Genomic DNA, 23,273 nt, shown 5'->3' on the forward strand with positions numbered 1-23,273 from the left:
GCTGGGCTGGTAAGGATGGATGGGCGGATGTATGAAAATGTTTATATTTTTGAGGAAACTTCTTAAAAACGAATCCAAGAAGATTAATTAAAAAAAAAAAAAAGACATTAAAAAGACAGAATGACATCTAATGACCTTATTTTGAACAGAAGCGACTGTGACTCTCCAGCAACATGTTGCTGTAATTGTTATATACTTTGTTGTGGCCTCTTACAAAACTTTTAAACTTTTTAAAGTTTAACAAATACATTTATTGCAATTATGCTGATTGAACCAATTGTTTAAATATTAAGCATTTACCCTATATATAATATTTATTTACTGCTGCATGTATAAAACATTCAGTACAACTTCAGCAGTTCTGCAGCGCCCTCTGCAGGACAAAGTAATCACTAACTAAACTAAAATGTCTGTCTGCTGAGTCATTTCGGTAGGAAAACAAATATTTATAAAGAAAATCACGTAGTCAGCAAATCCTTTTTTAGTTTATTACAGAATTTATGAAAACTGAGCAGCCACAATCACCAGTGTCATCAGATAAAGTGCACTTTATCACAGTAGTGTCATAATCGTAGACTCAGTCATAGTCGACAGACATGACAACATCCGATCCTACTCAGTAATGCACATGATGACTAATGCACACTTAATAATGCACAATATATATTTATATACAATTTAGCTCTGTTTACTAAGCAACACTTTGGCTGACACACACACATTACAAAGCATGCTGCTGTCGATATAAAAGTGTTTTTGAATGAAAAACATACACACATGTAAACACTCTGATGTGCAAAAGGTGTGGACTAAAGTTACCACTTTCATTTATAGCTGACATTCGGGTAGTGTTAAATTACATTCAGTGTACAGCTGTAGAGTTGGAAAACATCATCTTATAAATATATCTATTAGTTTGGAAAATATTGCACATTTTATGTTTTGCTGAGAGCTAGCTTATTAAGTTGATAGCAGTTTACACTTATGTCAGTATGCTAAACATACAGCCACAGGTAGTTAGCTTAGCACAAGGACTGGGTTTAGCTTTAAATTCATTAAAAATTACCCCTTGTCATTGTTAGTGTTGTCTTAACCATCAAAACAATCACGTTACATTAAAGTATTAAATTTTCAAACATGAAATTATTTTTCTTCTCTTTTTTTTTGTTTTGGTCCCTTGGTAGCTATTCGTGTATATTTTACTGATTCAACCAGTTAGCTTAGCACACTAAAACAGTGTTGATCTTAGTTAAGCTAAGGTAACTATTAAAATCTCAGTATATAATACTTTCAGACTGATCTATTTATTTTCATGGCAGAATCATTTATTTTAAATTATCTTACTTCTATTGTTAAAATCCAACCACTGTTTAGTGCAATCAGGGTTAAATTTCTAGCTAGTTAGCTTTGCATTATTTATGCTAACCAGCGGAACATCAGTACAAACTACTGACTGAAACAATGTTTTTCCAATATTAAGGAGCCTTCTTTTTTATTATTATTTTCATTTTCTAGTCAAGTAAAACCAAATTCTATCTTTTAGAAATAAAGAATCCAAGTAGGTATAGAGGCCCATTAGCTTAACACACAAAATATGTTTAATTTTGAACCTAAGCTATAGCTAAAATAATTTCTAACAATTTGTTTATTTTCTTGATGAAGTTATTCATTAAATTGTTAAGATTTTCCCAAAGTACGTCCATCCAGCTAGTCTAGTACAATGAAGGGTATTGAGGTTGAGTTTTAAGCTAATAAATACATGCTATTTTTCATTTTGTATTGATCATAAACACAATTAAATTACTCATTTAAACATCATTTTCAAAACTTAAATACTTTTCCTTTATTTTCCAATCTTTTAATGCTAAATTATTTTACATTAACTAACTTATTTTATATTTACTGATTTATGAATATAACTAGTTAGCACATGAAACAGGATTAATCTTGGAGCTAAGCTAATCTAACAACTTATTCAGTCAGTGTATAGACACTTATACTTAATTTCAGACTATTATTTATATTCCTAGTAAAATAATAAATTATCCTAATTTCCTTGATAAAACCACAACCATTTATGTTGCCACACTGATAGCTTGGTAGATCTTTGTGCTAAGCTAACATAAGTCCTTTGAGCATGAGCGTATAATTGTTATTCTTTTTGTTTGTTTGTTTGTTTGCTGGAAAAGTATAAACTGAGAATCATATTTAAAAAATTCAACTATCATATTGTAAATATGTTCCTCCATAAAGCACAATAACCCCAAGAACTGCACTGAGAAATACTTCTGAGGCAGGTTTCCACAAGTGGGTGCAATACAGGTCATTGATTGTACAGAGAAAATACTAGACAAAAATATTCAAACATCCTCTACTGGGCTAAAAACAAATCCAATTCAGTAAGAAAATCACAGTATTTAGTTAAAATCCCCCTGTACAAGAAGCTGGGACTGAAGCAGTTGGCAGTGTTTGCAGTACAAAGGCCAAAGAAAAGGCCCCAATGCCAGAAAGATGGATGAGAAATGAGACTGGATTAGAAATGTAACATAATTTCTCTCTGATTCTTACAATCCAGCGAGTTTAAAAGCTTACGAACATTTACTTTACACTTAGATATGGTTTTCTGAGATAGTGATCAAGAAAACACGTCAATCAATGCAGAAAAATTATAGATATTATCTGTACCGTGATATATACGTGAAAGTATTCAAACACAAGTAGTGAATCCAGTGAACCTGAATCAACACACTACATTGTATAACACATACAATCACCAGTTTTACAAAGTCACTCCATGTTAACTCGTTTGTGTGTCATTAAACACTTTGTCAGCCTACGTCTACAACAGAAATTTAGATCAAATCTCGATTGTTTCTTCTCAGACCTATGATCTAATCAAGCTGTAGATCAACTGAAAGCAAGTCAAGTTTAATTGAGCTTACTTTTGTTTTTACATTAACACTCTACTGCCCTCCTTAAGTTGCTCGTTGGTTCCACAATTTGCCCTCATTAGCCAACCTCTGGTTTAGCTGACAGAGCTGCCGGAGGAAGCCATCGTTGGGTCCGATTTCTCTTTTCTGTCTCACCATGGCCAGAGCGGTGTGAACGTCCATTTTCTGGCGAAGCATCAGGTAGGCGATGACTAAGGTTGGCGAGCGGCTGTAGCCTTCCCTGCAATGAACATACACTTTACCTGCAAAAGAAAGAAAAGACGTTTTTATCAAAATCTCAGCACTTATAAAGAACACAGAAGTTTCCATTCTGTTTTCTTTACTGGAAAAATGATGCATTAAAATGACTGGATAGAAAAAAAAAACTTTTATCGCTGACAAGTTTAACTGAGGTGAAAAAAGAGAAATGGTTGAAAGGAAAGTAGCTATGGGTGCTACTGCCACACATATTACAATCACTTTGTGTTTATTCCACTTCTTATTCAAGCATCCTGTTTCTCTGCATTATTGTATAATGTATATTATTGTAAAAATACAATAATGTGATTGAATACTTTTATTTAGTGTTTATAACCGGACATTGGCGTCATCGTGCCTCTTCTGTCATTCTCTGAAACACACACACCATACTGTAGCTGTGTTTACATCTTACAGCCCCTTGTGCCGGGCGGACACTGTGCGATTTTAGAAATCTGACTGTCGGGGAAATGCTCCCACTGCACGGTTTGTCCCTCCTACTCTATTTGACCCTACGACATGTGTACTCATACTGTACGACTGCTGTCAGCCACGACTATTGACAACCATGACTACTTGTCGGAGTCGGTCAGTGTGTGACGGCACGACGTGCTCGAGTGTGAACAACGAAAAACAAAGGTTCCTAGTTCCTATGACAACCACAGCGTGCCTGACAACAAGATGGCGAGCAGGCAGCAAGTTGTTGCAGTTGTGTGCGCTGTCTTGTGTGCTGAAACAAAATAAAAAAAGAAAACCTCGTGTTCTCTCCATATCTCTACTAATCTCTCTTCTAGCAGCTGTGTCCACCGCACACGTCTGAAGTTGGGGTTGCCCGCCATTGTTTAAAGCTCCACCGGCGTCTTCTGGGCAGGTGCGAACGTAGAATCGTGACGTAACACCACTCACACTGTACGAGCGACGGCAAAAATTTCTGACATGCCAGAAGTTTGATCGGAAGGTCGCAGCATCATCGTTAGAATGTAGCAGCAATTAATCCTTCCTCGTGAGTGTTCTCACACTGTACGGCTCACGACCTCCCGACCGGACATCCCGGCGCTACGACGTTTCCACGATGACGCAGCGTGGTCTGCGACAGCAAAATCGTGGTGAAATCGCCTCGAAACCGCACAGTGTCCGCCCGGCATTACTCACACCAATTAGGACCATAGCTGTCACCACGGCCACAAACTTGCTCCGTCTTTGTAAAACGGCTGTCCCACTGAGGCATGGAGGGTAGCTGCTGTGATACCCATCTAAATTTCTTCTGAATTGTTCTCATTTTTAAAATTTAATCACCTTTAATCTATACAGGTAGGGCTGGGCAATATGACGATTTGTATCCTTTGGACGATAGAAAACATCTATCGTTTCATTTGAGGCTCTGTTGTTTACGCCACGATAAGGTGCTTCACTGCAGTACTGCAGTATGCAATTTACGGCATGCACGCTGCAATATATGAACAAACATGGAGGAAGACGGTAGCAGACATGTTTCAGAGCAGGATAATTCACTAAAAGATGAGCAGCCAACCAAAACCGATGAGCTTGTTCCTGAAACAGGGAAATTTCTGTTGCATGGATGCGGTTTGGATATAAAAAGACCAACGTGGAACCGACAACAGACTAGCTCACAGTCCCAACAACGGACTCCGACACAGCTAACTCATTTTATCACCTGTGCAAGAATGAGGATAAGAATACATAATAAAGAATAGAGTCAACCAGCAAAAACAGCATCAATTGGCAGCAAAAGCTCTCATAATAAACTCCAGACATAAAGGCTGCAACGGGCTTTTACCCGTGGAACACCATACGGCCATAGTTCCCCCAGATGGAAGGAGATCACTGCTGCTGTTGCCTAGCAACATCTGACACATAACTGATGACTGACACTAAATTACACAAACAGTTTTATATGGTTATGGGGATATAAAATGAGCTGAATCGGGATATGAGATTTTGGTCGTATCGCTCAGCCCTAGATGGAAACACATAAAATATGTTTTTGGACCAATTTATCTAAAAATTCTTGGAAACGATGCACTGCAAAACAGGTCAGAGCGGTGCCACTTGCAGCTTTTCTTTTCTTTTTTATTCAAGTTATTAAGAAAGTTTAGGTATAATTTAATTCTCTACCGGCCTGACCTCTGCTATATACTCTTCCAGACCCTGCAGAGCGAGCTGTGTCCATGTGTAAGTTTAACGACACCTAGTGGCGGGCAAAGAAACTACTTCCAAAGCTGTTTTAAAATTAATAAAACATTCTCATTAATTCTCATTCCCTCCTAAAATGGCTCTGCCATCAATCTGTAAATGTGATTGTAGTGAAAATATAACATTTTAGTAAAATCAGCATCACTTTCAACAGAAACTCGCTCTATGTAATAAATTTCATTGTAAATTAAAAAACTCCCAGTCCTCACCAGATGAATTATTTTCAATTATTTAGCCTTTTTCTTGTGTTTATACACAGAAATCATAATAAAATGTAATCTTGCAAATTTCTGAAAGAGAAAAACATTGAAAGACTTTCAAACAGTGTTGAGGAGTGCTTTTCATCTCAACTCTCATCCTCTGACCTTTTCCATTCTTGTACGCCAGAGCCTTCTCAATAAAGTCTGCTGCCTCTTCAAAGTAGATGCTGATATCGAAGTGGTCGGTGTCACTGGCTTTTACGCCGTGGTAGACGATGCCTGTGCCGGCGTAGTACTCAGAGTTGGTGTTCACGTGCATGAAGGAATTCCCCTCTGCTGCGTTCAGGATGTGGGTGATGCCCAGGCGCTTCAGGCGGATCACATTCATCGCCACGAATCTGCATGGAGTGGTTTGGGGAAAAAAAGACATATTCACCATGATGATTTCCCATTGAGCTAAATTTCATTTCAAAAACTATACAAACATCTGTATTTGGACGGAAACCGAACAATATTTCAGGACAAGGTTGTAAAATTTCAGATTTTGTGTGGGATTTTTCCATTTAAAAAAAAAAAAAGATCTCCAATCAATCAAACTTTATCTATACAGCTCTTTTCATTCAAAAGTAGCTCAAAGTGCCTTACATCATAAACACATCTTTAGAATATATATATATATATATATATATATATTATATATATATATATATATATATATATACATATACATATATATATATATATATACATATACATATATATATATATATATACATATATATATATATATATATATATATATATATATACATATATATATATATATATATATATATATATATATACACACATATATTATATTATATATTAGGGCTGTGACGATATGCTTTTGTCCCGATTCGATTCGATTCCGATTTTTTTGGGTGCCGATTCGATTTAAATTGCGATTCTCACAATTCTTCAATATTGCTAATTTTTGTAGATTAAAAGCAAGAAAAATGTATAAAACTTTTTTTTCCTCATTATTTCTCTTGATTTCAATTAGGGAAAACAACACAGTAGCTAGAACATCATTCTGCTACTATAATACCCAAGATGACAAGTAAAAAGATCAATAAAAACAATAAAAAATGACCAAAATTTTGTAATGAATTTTATTTATTTGGAAAAAAAAAAATCATTTTTTTGTTAAAAAAAATTTATTTTAAAAATGTGAAACAAAAAAAATCCCGATTTTTGATTTTTTGATTCAATTTTCCCACCCCTATTTTATGTATGTATAAACCATTATAGACTCAAGGTAAAAACAGAGTTCAAGAACATACACCTGATCACACACGTCACTTGTCAGGACAAAACAACAGAAGGAGTTCTTTAGAGTTTAGCGACCAAGAAGCGCGACATGTAACGTTCAGCTTGGTCAATCAGTGCCGCTGGGTGGTTTTACTAACTTATTAGTGCAAGGTGTTGGTTAAGACACTCACATTTTCATACATTAGTCACATGAACTAATTTATTTCTTACAATGAAATTAGCCTTTGGAAATTAAACCAATATGACCCATCTCTTGCGTAATATTATTAATCTAACAATATCAATCTATAGGTGCCTTTGCATTACACCGAGAATTGCACAAAAACTAAATATCGCAATAAAAAATGCTCATGGAAACACCAACATTTCAAAAAAATAAAAAATAAAAAGGACTCAAATATCACTAAAAAGTGTTTACGCTCTTATGAGATGGTTTTTTTTTAGACGTTTTGATACAGAAAAATATCGCAAAACTGTAACGGAAACACTTTTTTGCATTTAATTGTCCCCATATGTGACATGAGGGTCATGACCAGTTCCTTTCCGGTAAAGATGGCGCCATGTGGAGCAAATTATAGTGAATTTCAGAGTATTAGAAAAGAAAATGAGGCAAAAAAAAGCTTCAAAAAGCCGTACCAAATTCTGAATTTAATCGTTAGAGTACTCGATTACTCGTGGAAATAATCGACAGAGTACCCGATTCCAAAAGTAATCGATAGTTGCAGCTCTAGAGCTAATAGCCACCATCAAGCAGGTAAAGAAACAACACGACTAAACTCATCCAGTTTTCTTTCATGTAGTAACTATAAGGGACAGTCAGCGCTTTCACCATACTGGTACAAAGAGGTTGAACCTAATCCATGCATTTCGTTCTTTGGGGTTGACTATTATAAACAGCTCACAGTTTGAGCTTTTTTTTTTTTTTTTTTTTTTTTAACTTTTGGGTCATTATAGACGATGCACTTTATGATATATGACATCAAAACTTGTATAAAAAAGGTGCATGGTTCTCGTTATATCTCCTCTCCTGCTGCCGCAGAGGAGGATGTGCTACTTTTCACTGTGATCTTGTGGTATTGTTGCATCTCTTGGCACATCCTGCCGGTGAAATGAAGAAGCTAAAAATAGTGGATTCAGACTGAAGTCAAGACAGCGGAGCCGAGAGAGAAACATCAAGAAGTGCAGCTCAGAGGGAGTCATGAGTGGGCGATCTTCACTCAGCTTCAAACAAGTGTGTGTGCTCCATCCTGATGGGTCTCACATTCCCTCCCCCAGAACAGCCATTTGGGAGTTTTTGTTACTTTGTGACTGCTTTAAAAATGCAAGCACAATAAAACCAGCACCAGAGAGACACTTAAATGACTCATCGTTCTAAAAATAAAGTTTTTGTTTTAGCTTTCAGCTCAGTTATGCATAATTTAGAGCCCACATTACCTCGTATCTCTGGAATATTCTCTCCGCAAACTCCACCTAACGTGTACCAGCATTTTCAAAACAGCAATTTTTAATGGATTTAAACGTCCATTTTATTGTTTCAGAATGTCAATTACTTTTTCAATCCAGATATTTCAGCATTCACGTCTTCTTTTATTTTCAGTTTTAGAGGTAAGTACCTTCAGACAAAGCATGATCCAAAATATTTTAGCCACAACCATAGACTGGACGTAAGAGATGGGCGGAGCCTCCGTGATGTCACCCGCAGGTTTCTGAAGAGATGAAGGCTGTTCCCACAGTCGCCATCTTGACAGTGTAACGTGTCATCACTCCCGTTAAATGTAAAAACGGGTAAAGATGAGGGCTGTAAGCGTGGGGAAGGATGATTGGCATCTATCAAACTCTGTTCTGCCTGTAGCTAAAAGCTAACTGAGCTAACAGAAGATAACTAGCTAACAGAGAAAGTTGTATTAAAGCTACATTATGCTATAAGCTGGGTAAAAACTGCAGTTGTGCTACATTGCTCCTTCTTGTAGCCGGCCATTGGGTACCTGTCAATCAAAATGACATGCCCATAATTATGCCGAAGTTGAGATAGTTGCGATAGTCATGTTTACAACTGTAAACATGACCCAACAGTTGTCATGAAGGTAAACCTTACCGAATAAAGCTAAAATGTTTTTTTAACCAGGCTGTAAACATGTTCATGTCACATGTCTACTTCTGCATGTTTTAACATGAAGCATAGTCGCGGACAGCCACCGAACTCCATAAGGTGGCTAGCTACCATTTGCTCCGGGTTAGCTTGGTTAGCTCTTAGCTACAGGCAGGTTGGAGTTTCATTGACGTCAATAATCACCCCACACTCACACGCCCCCTATAGAGTCTACCGCTTCACTGTTTTTTTATTTTCCGGGAGTGACAGCGTGTGTGACGCTACCAAAATGGCAACAGTGAGAACCACCCAACAAGCTTCAGCTCAGCTTTTCTGAAACCTACGGGTGACTTCGCAAACGCTCTGTCCATCTTTTATACAGTCTATAAAAGGCAGCTGCCACATTTCTCACCATTTTTACTACAGTTTTTGAAAGGACAAAACTTTGTGTGTGAGGCTTTGAAGCTGTAGTCTTCCTTTTTTTTTGATGGGAAGCACCTTTTGGGAACACCGACAGTACATATGTACTTGCTGTTGTGGTGCAGTCATCACTGCACCTGAAATCCCTGGATCTGGAGAATTTTGGCCATTGACGGCCACCGTCCATTCATAACTGTGCTTTGCTTTTGGAATCGTTTCTATGTGTGACTTTACAGCTGGATAAAAGTAATTCTTACATCCTGTACCTTTTAATATTAAACTAAATGAGCCCTAGAAAAAAACAACCAACCTGTGGAGGCAGATGTCCTTCCCAAGTCCTGGTTGCTAAAGGTTTTCCTCTCTACCGTGGTCCAGCTCAGGATGGAGGATTGAATCCTCAATCCTCCATCCTTGTCAATGCAATCTGTGGACTTTCCCAGCTAGATTTTTTTTTCCATTGAGATAATATGGACCATGACATAAGATATAGTCCAGTTCATTTCAGTTCACTGTAGTATGATGATAAATCCATAATTGCAACTATATGAAACTGAATTTAAATCACATGTTTACCAAATATAGGTGGAATGTAGGTTTATTGTCATCATTATTTTATCCTAGGTTTTTGTGGTGTTATTGTTTTTATCTAATTTGCGATTATTTTATGCACATATTCTTTTCTGTGCAGCCATTTGGCTGCTTTTAAATGTGCTATAAAAAAAAAAGAATATAAAAATATGATTCTGAACATAAACTTCCAGCAGCTGCTCCCACGCCATGCTGGCTGCACTGTATTACAGTTTCTTTCCTCCAGACTCTCAGGAATCAGGTTAACCGTGGACACTACAGCTGTTTTTAATTCAACAAGAGACAGGTTTGCTGCTATTTTCAGCCTCATCCACAGCAGCCATCTTCCTGCTTCTCCTGGCTTCTGGAAAACACTCCACCCACCTCCTAAAAACAGTCTGCCACAGCCCACCATGTCTGTCCTACATCACCCAAATAACAACTACTTACATCAAAAACAAGGATTCTTTTCCCTTTACAGTAAATCATTTTATTCTTATCTTAAAAAGGGATAAAAAATAAATAAATAAATAAATAAATAAAGACATTTCTCCAAAACAGACACTGTTTTCAGCTTGATCCCTGCTGCAAACCAAGAAATAATAAGCTTTAATTCCCAGTAACTGACACTGTACAGTCGTATTAACAGCATTTCTTATTCATTATAGGACTTGACAAAAATAAATGTGGTTCTGTTGTTGTTGTTGTTGCAGTAATTCCAGACACAATCATGCGGACAGAAGTGGTTGACCTAAATCTGAGCGACTGGTTCAGAGAGCTCATGTATAAATGCTTTGAAGGGGAATAAACATAAACATGGAAATAATAAAGACTGACTTACGCGTTGCCGATGTAAATCCTCGGGTAAACCTCGTGGAAGTGTTTCGTTGGCCAGCTGTAAAAGCCGCTGTCGTCCGTCAGGAGGTCGTTGAGTTGCTGCAGGGACACCTCGAAGCTGGACGTGTCAGGAGCTGATGTCCTCACGTGCTGCTTGTGTTTATTCTTCATGTTAGAAGAAGACTGAAGCAAGACCTCCAGCAGACGCATTTAGAGGCTGTGAGGTAGTGGACGTGGCAGACAGGTGTCGGTTTACGAGGACAGAGAGAAGAGGAGGGGCGCAGGTCTGCTTTCTGGTCGCTTCTCCAGCTGCTCTGACTGAACTGAGGCTGGAAAACTGAAGCAGATCCACGGCCGCTCCCAGAGAGGCGGCGGCCCCACGTTGCGGGTGCCCAAGACCCAGTCAGAAGTTGGGGGGAAATGGGGCTGGACATATTAATCCAAATGTAACCAGTAGGGGTGGGAAAATCGAATCGAAAAATCGTAAATCGGGATTTTTTTTTCTTCACAATTTTAAAATCGTTTGTTTTGTTAAAAATTTGATTTTTTTTTTTTCAAATAAATAAAATTAATGCGCTATGAAATTTTTGTAATTTTTACTGTTTTTATTTAACCTTATACTTGTCTTCTTCGGCATTATAGCAGCAGAACGATGGTCTGGATACTGCATTGTTTTTTCCTCATTAAAATGAAGAAAAATGACGAGCAAAAAAACTCTTTTATACATTTTTTTTGTTTTTAATCTACAAAAGACAGCAATATTGGAGAATTTTGAGAATCGCAATTTAAATTGAATCGGCACCCAAAAAATCGGAATCAAATCGAATCGGGACAAAAGCATATCGTCACAGACCTAGTAACCAGTGCCACCTGGTGGGTGGAGGCTGCCTCTTTGAGTTTATAAAACACAAGAATTGTGAGGAGGTGCCAGGTGTTTTTGAGGCTGGTGATGAGGTGAGCCCCGTGGAGAGTGAGCTTGGTAAGCATTTTGTTTTTAACATGGATGGTTTTCTTGTTTTCAGTAATATTTGAATGTGGTTACTTTTAATATCATTTTTGATATTGCAGTCTGGCCACACAAGATTTTAAAGAAGGTTCAACCTCTTTATGGCTTCGCTGTGTGGGGGGAACCGACGTGGCAGGTGATTTTCATAATTTGAGCATTTTTAATCGTGAAGTATTAAAATGGTTTGTATTTTGAAATGTTTAGTTAATTGTTTTTGTATTTTAAAGTTGCTGAATGGTTTTCATCACTGTTTCCTGCTGTCCTAAGATTTTGGTTTAGGTTTTAGTTTTGTTAAAGTAGTTAGTCCGCCTCACATCTGATAATCCAATACCATTCAACATGCCCTGCAAGGCCAGGCGGACTAACTACTATAACAAAACTAGAATCAAGTGTATCAATACAGCGACATGGCTGGTGTCGATACTGTTCGATACCAGTGATGAGATTTTTTTTTCTGGCTGAGGGCTTTACAGGGAAAGAGCCAAAGGATGTGGATGAGAGCTAAGCGATAGTAAGTTTTGCTCTTGCTTTGCTAATTTGCACTGTTGGCTTTATTTATTTATTTATTTAATTTTCATTATTATCAGTGGTGATTAGTGAAAGAAAATAATGGAGTTAATTCATTAATTTATTACATTTGTCATCTTATATATTGTTTAAAAAAGCTTCAGTTTAAATATCTCAGTTTAGTTTGTTAAAAAAAATTTAAATCTAATTACTAAAATCCCGCAATATTCTTCTGAAATGAGTGCAATCATTCATGCTCCACTTTTCAAACCAATCAGACCTTTAAACAACATTTTTCACTTTCCACCAGAGGAGAGGTCGAGACACACACACACACACACACACACACACACACACACACACACACACACACTGCAATTTGCTTTGTATCTGCTTTCTGTATTTATTTAGCTTGTTATAAGAGTTAAGGTCCATTTATGCTCATGAGAGACAACCGATACGGATACAGACGGAGAGTTTCATCCGTCTCCTGTTTGTATTATTTGCTCTGTTTCCAAGCGGCTTAGTTGTCTGTAACTTGACGGAGAAAACAAAGCAATACCACCGGAAATTGTGGGGGCGGTGTTGAGTTGTGTAGCCAACACACAACCAATGAAAGGAACCAACAAAGAAGAAAAGAACCAGGAAGAAGTTGGTGCCAAATCAAAAGAACGTAAAACAAACAAGCTGCTTATTTTGAAACAAGATTTACAGGAGTCAAGAAAACTCTGAAACAAGTTTACTGTGCAGGAAGATATTTTATTGATGAAGAGATTCTAGAGAAAAGGTAAAACAACAGGCGAGGCATTAATTAAATCTAAAGTGCAGTTTGTCGTTAATCAAGCTGAAGCAGAGAAGAAGAAGTAGCTCATGTACCAGCTCGACTCGGAGGAGAAACGACCAGGAGAAGGATGAAGAGGAGGAGGAGTCATGTTAGAAGTTACAAGCAGATTTCACCAGTTTGTGACACCAGACCAGCTGGAAACACCAGGAGAGGCAGATGACCTCTACCTCTAATCAACCTGAAGCTTTAGAAGGTTTCTCTGTAGTTTAAGTGAAATATCTCATTGGTTAAAAAATCTTTTTGCCATTTTCCAGATGCTAATCCTCTCATCTCCTCTGGGAAACTGATCAATGAAGTGTGCCTTATAACTCCTCCTTATCTCCATCCCCTAAAGCTTCCTAATACCGACCGATCTGCAGTTAGGATAGCATCTAAGAGGACAGGCGGTAAAAGCAGACCCCCTCCCGGCCCCTGGTCGCGCCGGTTGCCTCTTCAGCAAAGCTCAGGTTGCCTCTTGTCTGCGCGGCAGCGAAGGACCTTCAGGAAGCTGTCGATCTTGTGGGTGTCCCGGCGGAGGCAGGACAGCAGGAAGTTGAAGTTGATTAGTTTGGTTATCTTGTCGTGTCCCAGGTCGGTGCCCCCTCTGTAGGGCAGTGAGAAGATGGCCTGAGCAGGCGAGCCCATCTGGACAGAGGGAAGCGCCGTTAGGATGGAAATGGACAAACGTTTCAACCATGACGGCAGCAGCGAGAAGAAAACCCTTCCTTACCCTCCCAGACAGGATGTTCAGACCGTCTTCCAGGGTTCGGGAGTGTTCCTGCATCTGCTGGAGCTGGTTGGAAATGCTGCTTTGGGCTGGGTGGGACAGACCATTAACGGAGCTGGACAGGACCAGCAGGGGGTCCGTCCAGGCTTGCAGCAGGGATCGAGCCAGCGACATCAGCTCTGGCTCCTGGAACAGAAGTCAGAAAAGTCGACGGTTTCCATGATTGATGTGATTGATGGAGAAGGAAGGAACGGAAACGAAGAGCCGTCTGACTTACGGATACTTGCAGCGTTTGCTGTTTGTCGTTGGGCGTCTGCAGCGAGGAGGTGTGGCACATTTTCATCCGGCTTAGCGTGGGGTAGGAAGCATCCTGGGCAGAAGAGACAACCGCAATGAGGCGGGCAGAACATTTAGTCTCTGAAAGAGCTGCAAAGCCAGCAGGGCATGCTGGGAAACCCCGTGCATTGAAGTCCACACCACTGGACACACACACACATAAGTTCTACACTCCGAGGACAGACTGACCGTATCCTGGGCGAGCATGGTGCTGAGCATGGTGCTGAGGGAGTGCAGTTTGTCGGAGTGCTGAGAGGCTCGATCGAGGAGGTTGCCGATGGGGATGGCTCTGCACATGGCCACCATGTACACCACTGGAGCAGGAAACAGCGTTAAACTGGAGCCGCCCAGTCAGGTCATCGTTTTTTCAGCTCATTATTACTTACGGTGTTGTCTCTACATTATGTTGTTGCTTCTATTAATTTAAGGTTTTATGTTCAGATTTTTGTCATTCTTATTTGATTTATTTATTATAAGATTAGTTATTCATAAACACATTTTCCTGCTTTCAGAAAAAAAGAAAAAGTACATTATTTTAATAAATAAAAGCAGTGAAGTACCAACTAAAAGTAACAACAATGAAATAAAAGTAATAAACTGACCATCAATGAATGATTAGTCAGTCTGATAAAAACATAAATATTTAAGATTGGCTGTTTGTTGTTCATTTTCTTTCAATCTAATATTATTTATGTGAATATAAACTCCTACATTTCATATCAGCGGTTCCCAACCTGGGATCCAGACCCCACCAAGTCCTGCGAAGGAAACAGGGGATCCCAGAGGCTTTGAGCATTCAGAGCCATAATGTTCACACATTGTCCTGTTTTACGTTGGTAATTCCCCTCTAGCTTGATGGAAGGACTGGACGCAACCAGAATACGGCGTTTCACTTTTAATGGCATAAAATGGGGTTTCAGACAGGGGGGTTGGGGGGGGGTTCATGGCTTTTTACTGTACATGAAGGGGGTTAAATAATAGGCTGAGAACCACTGGATTGACTGCCTACATGTTTAGACATATTTTATATTTGCTTTAAATTTATTTACGCTTCAGAACTAAATGTATTCATGTTGGTGTAAGAAAAGCAGAGAGAAAAGACTTCTGCAGTAAAACGATTGTTATAACTCGAGCAGCTGGAAAAGCGCTCTGAGAGCACAGACCCCCGCCAAGCAGCTTATTTACACCTGTTTGAAGAAGAATCCTTTCAAAATATTCCTGTTCCTTCCAGATCGCCTCCAAAACGCACCGGATTGTAACTTAAACCGAGACGTATTCTGTTGGAGAGAAAGTCTCCCAATGAACGACCAGCCATCAGACCAAGTGAGCCCAGCCTGTGGACCAACAATCAGCTTAGAATTACACCCTTATATCCTCTTCCTTCCCCGACCCCTTCTGGGAACATCGTCATCACAGTTCTTGGTGTAGGACCCCCCACAGTGAGGTTTACGACGCCAATCAGCAGGGTGTTAAAGTCCTTTTGTAGATGTTTGCATGTCAGAGACACTTTGAAGTAGGAGATAAGAACTTCTCTACAAACGTTATTCTGACCCTCTGTCTTCTAAAGAGGCTCACAATATATTAGTTACAAGATTTTTCCAACACATTCTCAGAAAATAATCACAAAAATCCACCTGCGATGGACCGGCGAGCTGTCCATGGTGTACCCCGCCTTTCACCCAGGGACTGCTGGGATAGGCTCCAGCTTCCCCGCGACCCTTCATCGGACCAAGCGGTTCGGATAATGAATGAACGAACACTAATTTTCCCAGTTTTAACTATTTTAACCGTTCATCTGCCTCCTCTGACGTTTGTTAGAGCAAATCTCTCAGTCTACGATCAATCCTATGAAATATTTGAGGAAATAAAGCCCCTTCACCCGTTTCTCCCACTTATTATGAGTGTTTAATACTAAAAACAAGTGTTGGTTATTCTGTTGCTGTTTCAAGCTTTCATCATTTTACTAAAATATTCAGGAATGAAACATTTTCTCCTTCTTCATTAGAACATTGAAATGTTAAACTAAAATAAATGAGTTATTATCTGTGGTGAATAAATCTTGTTTCTCAGATTTCTCTTTTTTTTTTTTATCAGTCATTTCAAAGACAGAAACTCCAGATAACAAAGTTATGAACTCACCCATCAAGACGAGTTTGCTTCCTCCTGTTCTTCTGTGATCCATCTCTCTTCTTCTACTATGGGTCAGACCTTTGCTCCTTTTCCTGTCTTTTTATTTCTTTCTCCATTTTGGCTCCGTTTTATAGATCCAAGACTCCGACAGTTTGGATATGCAGCAGTAAGGTGAGTGTGAGTTAATTACAGAACCTGTCTGGACCAGTTTATAATGAGAAACATGGTGTTGGAGCTTTGAATGGATGCAGCAGGATGTGCTCATGTGCATCTCCTGCATTATCCCCTTGTGTACATGTGTGTGTGTGTGTGTGTGTGTGTGTGTGTGCTGCATGAATGGACATTGAGAAAATTCCTCTCTCTTCTTAAATTAATTGAATAAAAACACACATTTTCACAATGAGTTTTGTAACGGGCTTTAATCTGAAAGGAAAGTTGCTTTTAACTATGCAGGATTTTGTCTAACGTGGCCTTTTTCTGATGCGTCAAATCAATCACATTGCTGTTCAGGCTTCTGACATTTGTTTTAGGATCTTACACACATTCATGACTACAAATTTTAGCACAACTTTTCACTTTGCGTTTCTAGCTTCTGCTAAAGACCTCCTGCACAACAGTTCCCTAAATTAAAATTAAGACTTTATTTGGGACTTTAACTAAATGAAATATATGTTCATATCTTTATTACCTTGTCAAAATTGTTGTAGTCCAAACGCTGTCCACCAGGGGGCAGAAGACAAGCTTCAGATGATGTTCAACAGGCTTTTTAACTTTTTAAGTTTTTTCTCATAAAGTGAAGCAAAACTTCTCAGAAACTGTTTGTTCAACTTTATTTAAATTGTTATTCTAAATAGATTGTGGGTGGGAGTCTTTACGGTTGAGCTATGCAAGTTTTACTCAGCCTACTCAGTCTAATGCCAGCTGTCATAGACTCAAGTCATCATGCATCCCTGGAGATAGTATAGTGTGACTTGTAAAAAGAGGTGGTACGGGGAAAACAGTATGGTCTACACTCACCATCCTGTTCAGCTGCCTTTTAGCACAAATATCTACTCAGCCAATCACATGGCAGCAGGTCTACACGTCCAGACATGGAGACATGGTGAAGACAGCTGCTGAACTTCAAGCTAAGCATCGGGATGGGGAAAAAAGGAGACTGACGTTGAACGTGACATGGTTGTTGGTCTGAGCGTTTCAGACACTGGGATTTTCACACACAACCAGCTCCAGGGTTTACAGAGTAGGATCTAAATAGGAGAAACGAACCCGCCCCTGACCAAGCATAACTCAGCAATCAATCAGTCACTATACTTACATAGTGCATCTCAAGACAAAATGTTTTCATGGTGGCTGCACGGTGGCGCAGTGGTTAGCACTGTGGCCTCAATGCAAGAAGGTTGCTGGTTTGGTCAGTGGCCTTTCTGTGTGGAGTTTGCATGTTCTCCCCGTGTATGTGTGGGTTCTCTCTGGGTACTCCAGCTTCCTCCTACCATCCAAAGACATGCATGATAGGTTAATTGGGCACTCTAAATTGCCCCTAGGAGTGAGTGTGAGCATGAGTGTGGTTTTTAGTCTCTCTGTGTGTGGCCCTGCGATGGACTGGCAAGCTGTCCAGGGTGTACCCTGCCTGTCGCCCAAAGCCGGCTGGGATAGGCTCCAGCTTCCCCGCGACCCTGAATTGGAATAAGCGGTTCAGAAAATGAATGAATGTTTTCATGGTGCTGTACACAAAATCAATAGCACGCTTTCTCTTCCTTCAAAATAAAGCCTAAGTCGCGTGTCTTCGGCATGTACAAGTCCATTGACCGATATGCCGAACATTTGGGTGATATTTTATATTTCATGTTCCCAAAACACAATTAACAGACGCCAAATATGGATCAAACAGGGAGGAAGACCTCACTTGTGGTTGAATCCATTGAATATCATCAAAGTTTGTTTGTTCCAAGGTAAGATGCTAACACCAACTAGCACGCAGTTGCTAGCTACAAGACTTGTAGAATATTAACTAAAAGTTATCAGTGCTTTCCCACAGAGTAAGGTAGCTGTGTACCGCTGGAGTCTAACCAACTGTATCAGATAACACTACTAAGTAACGTTGGTGGCAAACATTTAGCAATGGGTTTAACATAACAGATACAAAATCCATAAGGAGTCTAACATTGAAGTTAGCTTAAATAAAAACAATATATTGACTCACCCTGCAATGCGAAACGTTGTTCCTTTATAAGTTTATTTTGTATATAAATAGTCAAGAGGTGAGGTGTTTAGTGTTTGCAACATGAACGGTGAGCCTTTACACTGATTTTAATGTCTTCTTTGTCAACATTGCTCCACTGATAAATGATGTTATGAATGTATTACTCAAAAGCATATTGCAGTCATTTCTGTCTACTTTTCTGATGATTTCCTTCAGGATATCTTTAATTGAAATTGCTGAAGGGAAAATGACAGAATAAAAAACTTGTCAGACATAGCAACAGTAACCATGTGGGGAGGGGTTTATTAAAGGATGACAGCGACCGACTGTTTAATCAATATTTCATGTTCAATATTTCCCCAGGCAGCTAAGCCAACTTAAACTATAGATAAAATAATACTAAACTAATTATAAAGCTAAAGATAAAGCTATTATAAGATAAAGATAAGACAAGAGTAAACTACAATTAGCTAAAGATAATGCTAAGCTAAAATAAGCTAAAGCTAATATGAAGATAAAACAATATAAGACTAAACTAAAGTTAACTAAAGATAATACTAAGCTAGGCTAAAATAAGATAACGCATATAAGATTAAGATGAAACCACATTAAACCAAGATTAGCCAAAGATAAGATGAGACTAAATAAAATATTAGACAAAGAAAAGACAAGATTAAACTAAGGTTAGCTAAAGATAATAAGTTAAGATAAAATAAAAGATAAGAAGATAAAAGATAAATATAAAAATAAACATATTCAGCTAAAAAAGGAAGACATGATAAAGCCAAGATAAGACAAGTTAAAGATAAGCTATGCTATAATAAAATAAAGATAAGACAAAACTCAACTGTGCTAAGATAAAGCTAACATAAGATAAAGCTATATAGATAAGTTAAGCTGCATGGTATAGGAAAAAGAGAATATGACATATGCAGGTTCTGTGATGGACTGGCAGCCTGACCAGGGTGTTTCTGCCTCACTGGGATAGACTCTAGCTTCTTTATGACCCTTAATTAGACTAATCAGTTAAGAAAATCAATGAATGAACAACATGGTCCAGTTTTATTTTTCTGTCAGAGAACACCATAGTACATGTAAAACCTTTTCATTTTTTACCTTTCACATCTCCTAAATAAACCAGCATCTGACCTGTTTTCACTTTATTTCAGCATGTTTGACGTATGTGAGTGGATATTTTATTTTTTGATGTTGTGGTACTTTTTTTGAGAATCCGTTTGTCAACTGAGTTTCTCATGAAGGAGGGCGAATAAATGAAAAATGAAACACAAGCGATGTGTGTGTTAAAGCTCAATGGGAACAGCTGGTGGATACATGTGGTACTACACATTCCTTCATTACAAAGATGATCGGACTTCAATAATTAGGGTTCAGGGCAACAACGTACTTTACATCTTATTGATTAACCAAATAAAAATAGTTTAGTATGAAAAGACTAAATTAGAACATATTTCATGGAGTCATCTATAAACTGGTAAACAGTCTTATTCGGGCTTCCATTGTGACTTAACTACAGATATTTTTCTTCGCTGAGCTACAATGAAAACATTTTCATTCTTCTCATGCTGTAAAGAGATGATGGCAGGCAGGGACGATGCGATGAGATGAGTGGGGTAAGTGGACGTTTAAATGATGAGATGATGATTTTAGGCTGTAAGCTGACACAGTGATGGAAATACATGGGTATGGTCATCGAGGGAGTGACTTTTTAACATTGTGATAGTCAGCATTCACAACAGAAAACAAGATGAGAAACTTTAAATACACAAAAAGAAAAGAAACTAGAAGCACTCAGAGAGTCATTGTTTTTTGTTATGCCAGTAATTGCTGGCATTATTTTTTATTTACAGGCTCTAAAGGCAAATTTATCTTCCTTTCTCCACAATAAAGAATCCTTAAAAAATTTCCAGATCAAAGTGATAATCTGGATCACGCCCAAAATCTAATCACTTGTTCCTCATTCATGCCTGAGATTTCCTGAAAATTGAATCTAAATTTAGTTATTTAGTTGAAACAGACAAACGAACACCATCAGTGACCAAGATGAATCACAAAACTCTATGGAAAATAAAAATCAAACTTTATTTATGAAGCACTTTTCATGCCAGGAGAAACACAGCGCGCTTTACATGATAAAAACAATTCATGTATATTAAAACAAAACAAGACTTCACACACAAAGTAGATAACATTGCAGTATAAAAACGCACTCATCATATTCTCTTTGAGTCAAACACACACACACACACAGAAAGCACCTCCCACCCCCGCACTAACATGATCCCTAACTTCTGTCTCCTAACCAAATGTAGGGACAATTAAATAAAATAAAATAAAAATATGAAAGTAATAATTGTGTGTCTTGATGCTGATGTGAAGGAACAATATCTTTGTGATCCACTCGCCTCAGGAGCCAGTCCCCCCACATCCACAGGGGCTGTCACCATAGCAACCACCCAGATGAAAGCAGGCCAGGGTCCACCCCAAAGCTGTGACGTGTTGCCACCCAGACCGGGGTGATCACCACGGCAACAGCCCCCAGACAGAGCAGGCAAAGCCCCCAGCGTGGGGGAAAACACTGGATCTGAAAAAACTCAGAAATGAACAGTAACGCTTGCAATGTGAGGATACTGTAGCGATGCTTCGACATGGAGCCGTGAAGCAAAATTCAGCTTAACCCTTTCACGCATGAATTAATAAAAAAATTTTAAATACAGTATTTTACCTTTACAGACATATGCAATGATACTTTTCTTTTTTATTAGTGATATTTAGAGTTTATGATGTTTTATCATTATTTTAATGTATTCTATGAAATATTGATAAAATAATATATAATCATAATTATAAGATGTAAATCTTCTATAAAATCTAGTTATATCATTTTCTTTTCCTATTTATTGCAAAGGTAAACTTGTGTAATTACATTATGTTCATTTATATCATATATTCATTTATTCTCCAGTGAATGGAAACATATTGGATGACCCACTAACATCCACTGAAGGGGTTTATTGACAGAAATACCCTCCTCATTCATGAATATGCCAGAAAAAGCTTGTAAATAGGTGTCCACTAAAGGGCCACTGTGCATGAAAGGGTTAAAAATGATGCTGAAGCCTGGAAACAAAGTTGTGGAGTTTCTGATGATCTGGACGCTGCTGGCCAGCGACGACCCCAGAAATATAACCAAAGTCCAACCGACGGAGTTTTTTGTGTCTGAGTGAAAATAGTCGCACACACAACATCAGAGCATTTTGTGTCACATGACGTAAAACCTTCGGTTATTCACATCCATATGCTGAATGAAGCAGAAACGGACTATTTGCAAATCTTCACTTTGGTTGAAGGTTGTTTAAAAACTCGTTATTAATTCTGTAAATTTTCTCGTGGATGGGCGTCCAGATTGTGGAAAAACGTCTGTTTGGTGAGGTAGCCTGCTAGCTGCGGAACGGTGTTGCTTTGACTTCAGCAACTGTCACATCGAGCCTACGTGATTTCAGACAGCTGCTCTGAAAGTGGTCGTATAACTGATCTGCATAATCCAATTGAACCAACTCGGTTCCCATGGTAACATTAATGCTCATTAGTACCTGCGTGCAGGGATATTGGCTTAATCGGACAGCCGAAAGCCGTTTACACCGCATCGTCTTTGTGTTTGCCATCTTGTTTACTTGATCATTTTAACAGACTTAATGGAAACACTGGTTAGTCGTCCCAGATTGGCAGCTGGGATGCCGACTGGATGTCACGGATTTCTGATTAAACCTGACTGAACCCAAACCAGAGGTGCATTTTTACAGTAATTCATTGTGCTTTGTCCTGATGAGGTAAACGGGTCTGAAGGTTTCCTCAGGATGCAGTTAAACATCACTGCTGCAGTAGGCGTCGCGCTAAACTGGTCAAACAAGCTGTTCATGCTCAGTTTCTGCTTGTTCTTGTAGTAGAAGATACCTCAACCAGTATACAGGTACATGCTGGAGATGTTTAGTTGATCTATTTTCTTATCCTGGTTTGGAAGTAGGCTGTAAAAGGCGACAAACCGGCTTCCAGAAAGTTCTCTAAGCTGGTAAAGGAAGCTGAAGTTACACATTTACTCTCTATATGCTGCACGTTCTTCCTGAAGGTGGAAACCCCGTCTGTCCTTCATGCTCTCAGCCTCCTTTTGGGAGTCAAAAGGTCACTCGAGCGTTACGTGTTTCCCATGACACCCCGCTTTCAACACTTCCTCCATATAGGGCCGCCTCTAGCCTTCCAATCCGATGTCCAGCTCCACACATGATATATAGTCTGTATGTTCTCATGCACATGCGCATATGGTCTCCCCTGTGTGACCTACACACTGACTTTGATTTTTTTCTCCTGTCATTAAATGCTGTTGTTTGTTGTCGGGAAAGCTGCTCAGCAATGCTGGTTTTTGTTTGGTAAAACAGCAGCGGGGGGGGTTAGAAGTTGAAGCATGTGCAGAGTCAGCATGTATGAGTGAGGAGTCGTAGCTTTACTCTGAGAGATTGGATGAAAACGGGATGCAGTGGGGGAAGAACGTGGCAACAGGTGATTTATGGGCCGTGGCATCAACGTTGCTGCAGCGCGGCACATCCAGGCTACCGTACATGAAATGCCACACATGTGCACTCCTTTTCCTTCTGGTTTTAACCCTCATGGAATCTCAAACAGGAGTGTTTGCTTCCATTTTT

The 23,273-nt window shown here is 38.9% G+C and overlaps 2 protein-coding genes across 2 annotated transcripts; both read right to left on the reverse strand.

Annotated features, from left to right (window-relative positions):
- Window positions 1–507: 507 nt before the first annotated feature.
- On the reverse strand, window positions 508–11,120 carry LOC306764952 (dual specificity protein phosphatase 3-like). The gene is made up of 3 exons (XM_079252257.1): window positions 10,834–11,120; window positions 5,768–6,000; window positions 508–3,193 (listed from the first exon to the last, which is right to left on the reverse strand). Exons 1-3 carry the CDS (start codon window positions 11,037–11,039, stop codon window positions 2,976–2,978), a joined length of 657 nt encoding a protein of 218 aa, XP_079108383.1. The 5' UTR covers window positions 11,040–11,120; the 3' UTR covers window positions 508–2,975.
- Window positions 11,121–13,618: 2,498 nt separating this feature from the next.
- Window positions 13,619–23,191, reverse strand: prl (prolactin; the record flags this gene model as incomplete). The annotated part of the gene is made up of 5 exons (XM_079252668.1): window positions 13,619–13,810; window positions 13,896–14,078; window positions 14,170–14,262; window positions 14,418–14,565; window positions 23,079–23,191. 5 exons carry the CDS (start codon window positions 23,189–23,191, stop codon window positions 13,619–13,621), a joined length of 729 nt encoding a protein of 242 aa, XP_079108794.1.
- Window positions 23,192–23,273: the final 82 nt, after the last annotated feature.

Source organism: Telmatherina bonti (genome assembly GCF_933228915.1).
Source record: "Telmatherina bonti genome assembly, chromosome: 14".
NCBI classification, from domain to species: Eukaryota; Metazoa; Chordata; class Actinopteri; order Atheriniformes; family Telmatherinidae; genus Telmatherina; species Telmatherina bonti.

What these genes read in the sequence shown, in the direction of transcription:
- LOC306764952 (XM_079252257.1), bottom strand. Translation starts at nt 11,039, where the DNA reads ATGCGTCTGCTGGAGGTCTTGCTTCAGTCTTCTTCTAACATGAAGAAT. An exon ending in AGGATTTACATCGGCAACGC is followed by an intron (nt 6,001 to 10,833) that starts GTAAGTCAGTCT and finishes CACTCCATGCAG; the next exon opens with ATTCGTGGCGATGAATGTGA. An exon ending in GGCGTACAAGAATGGAAAAG is followed by an intron (nt 3,194 to 5,767) that starts GTCAGAGGATGA and finishes TTTCTTTTGCAG; the next exon opens with GTAAAGTGTATGTTCATTGC.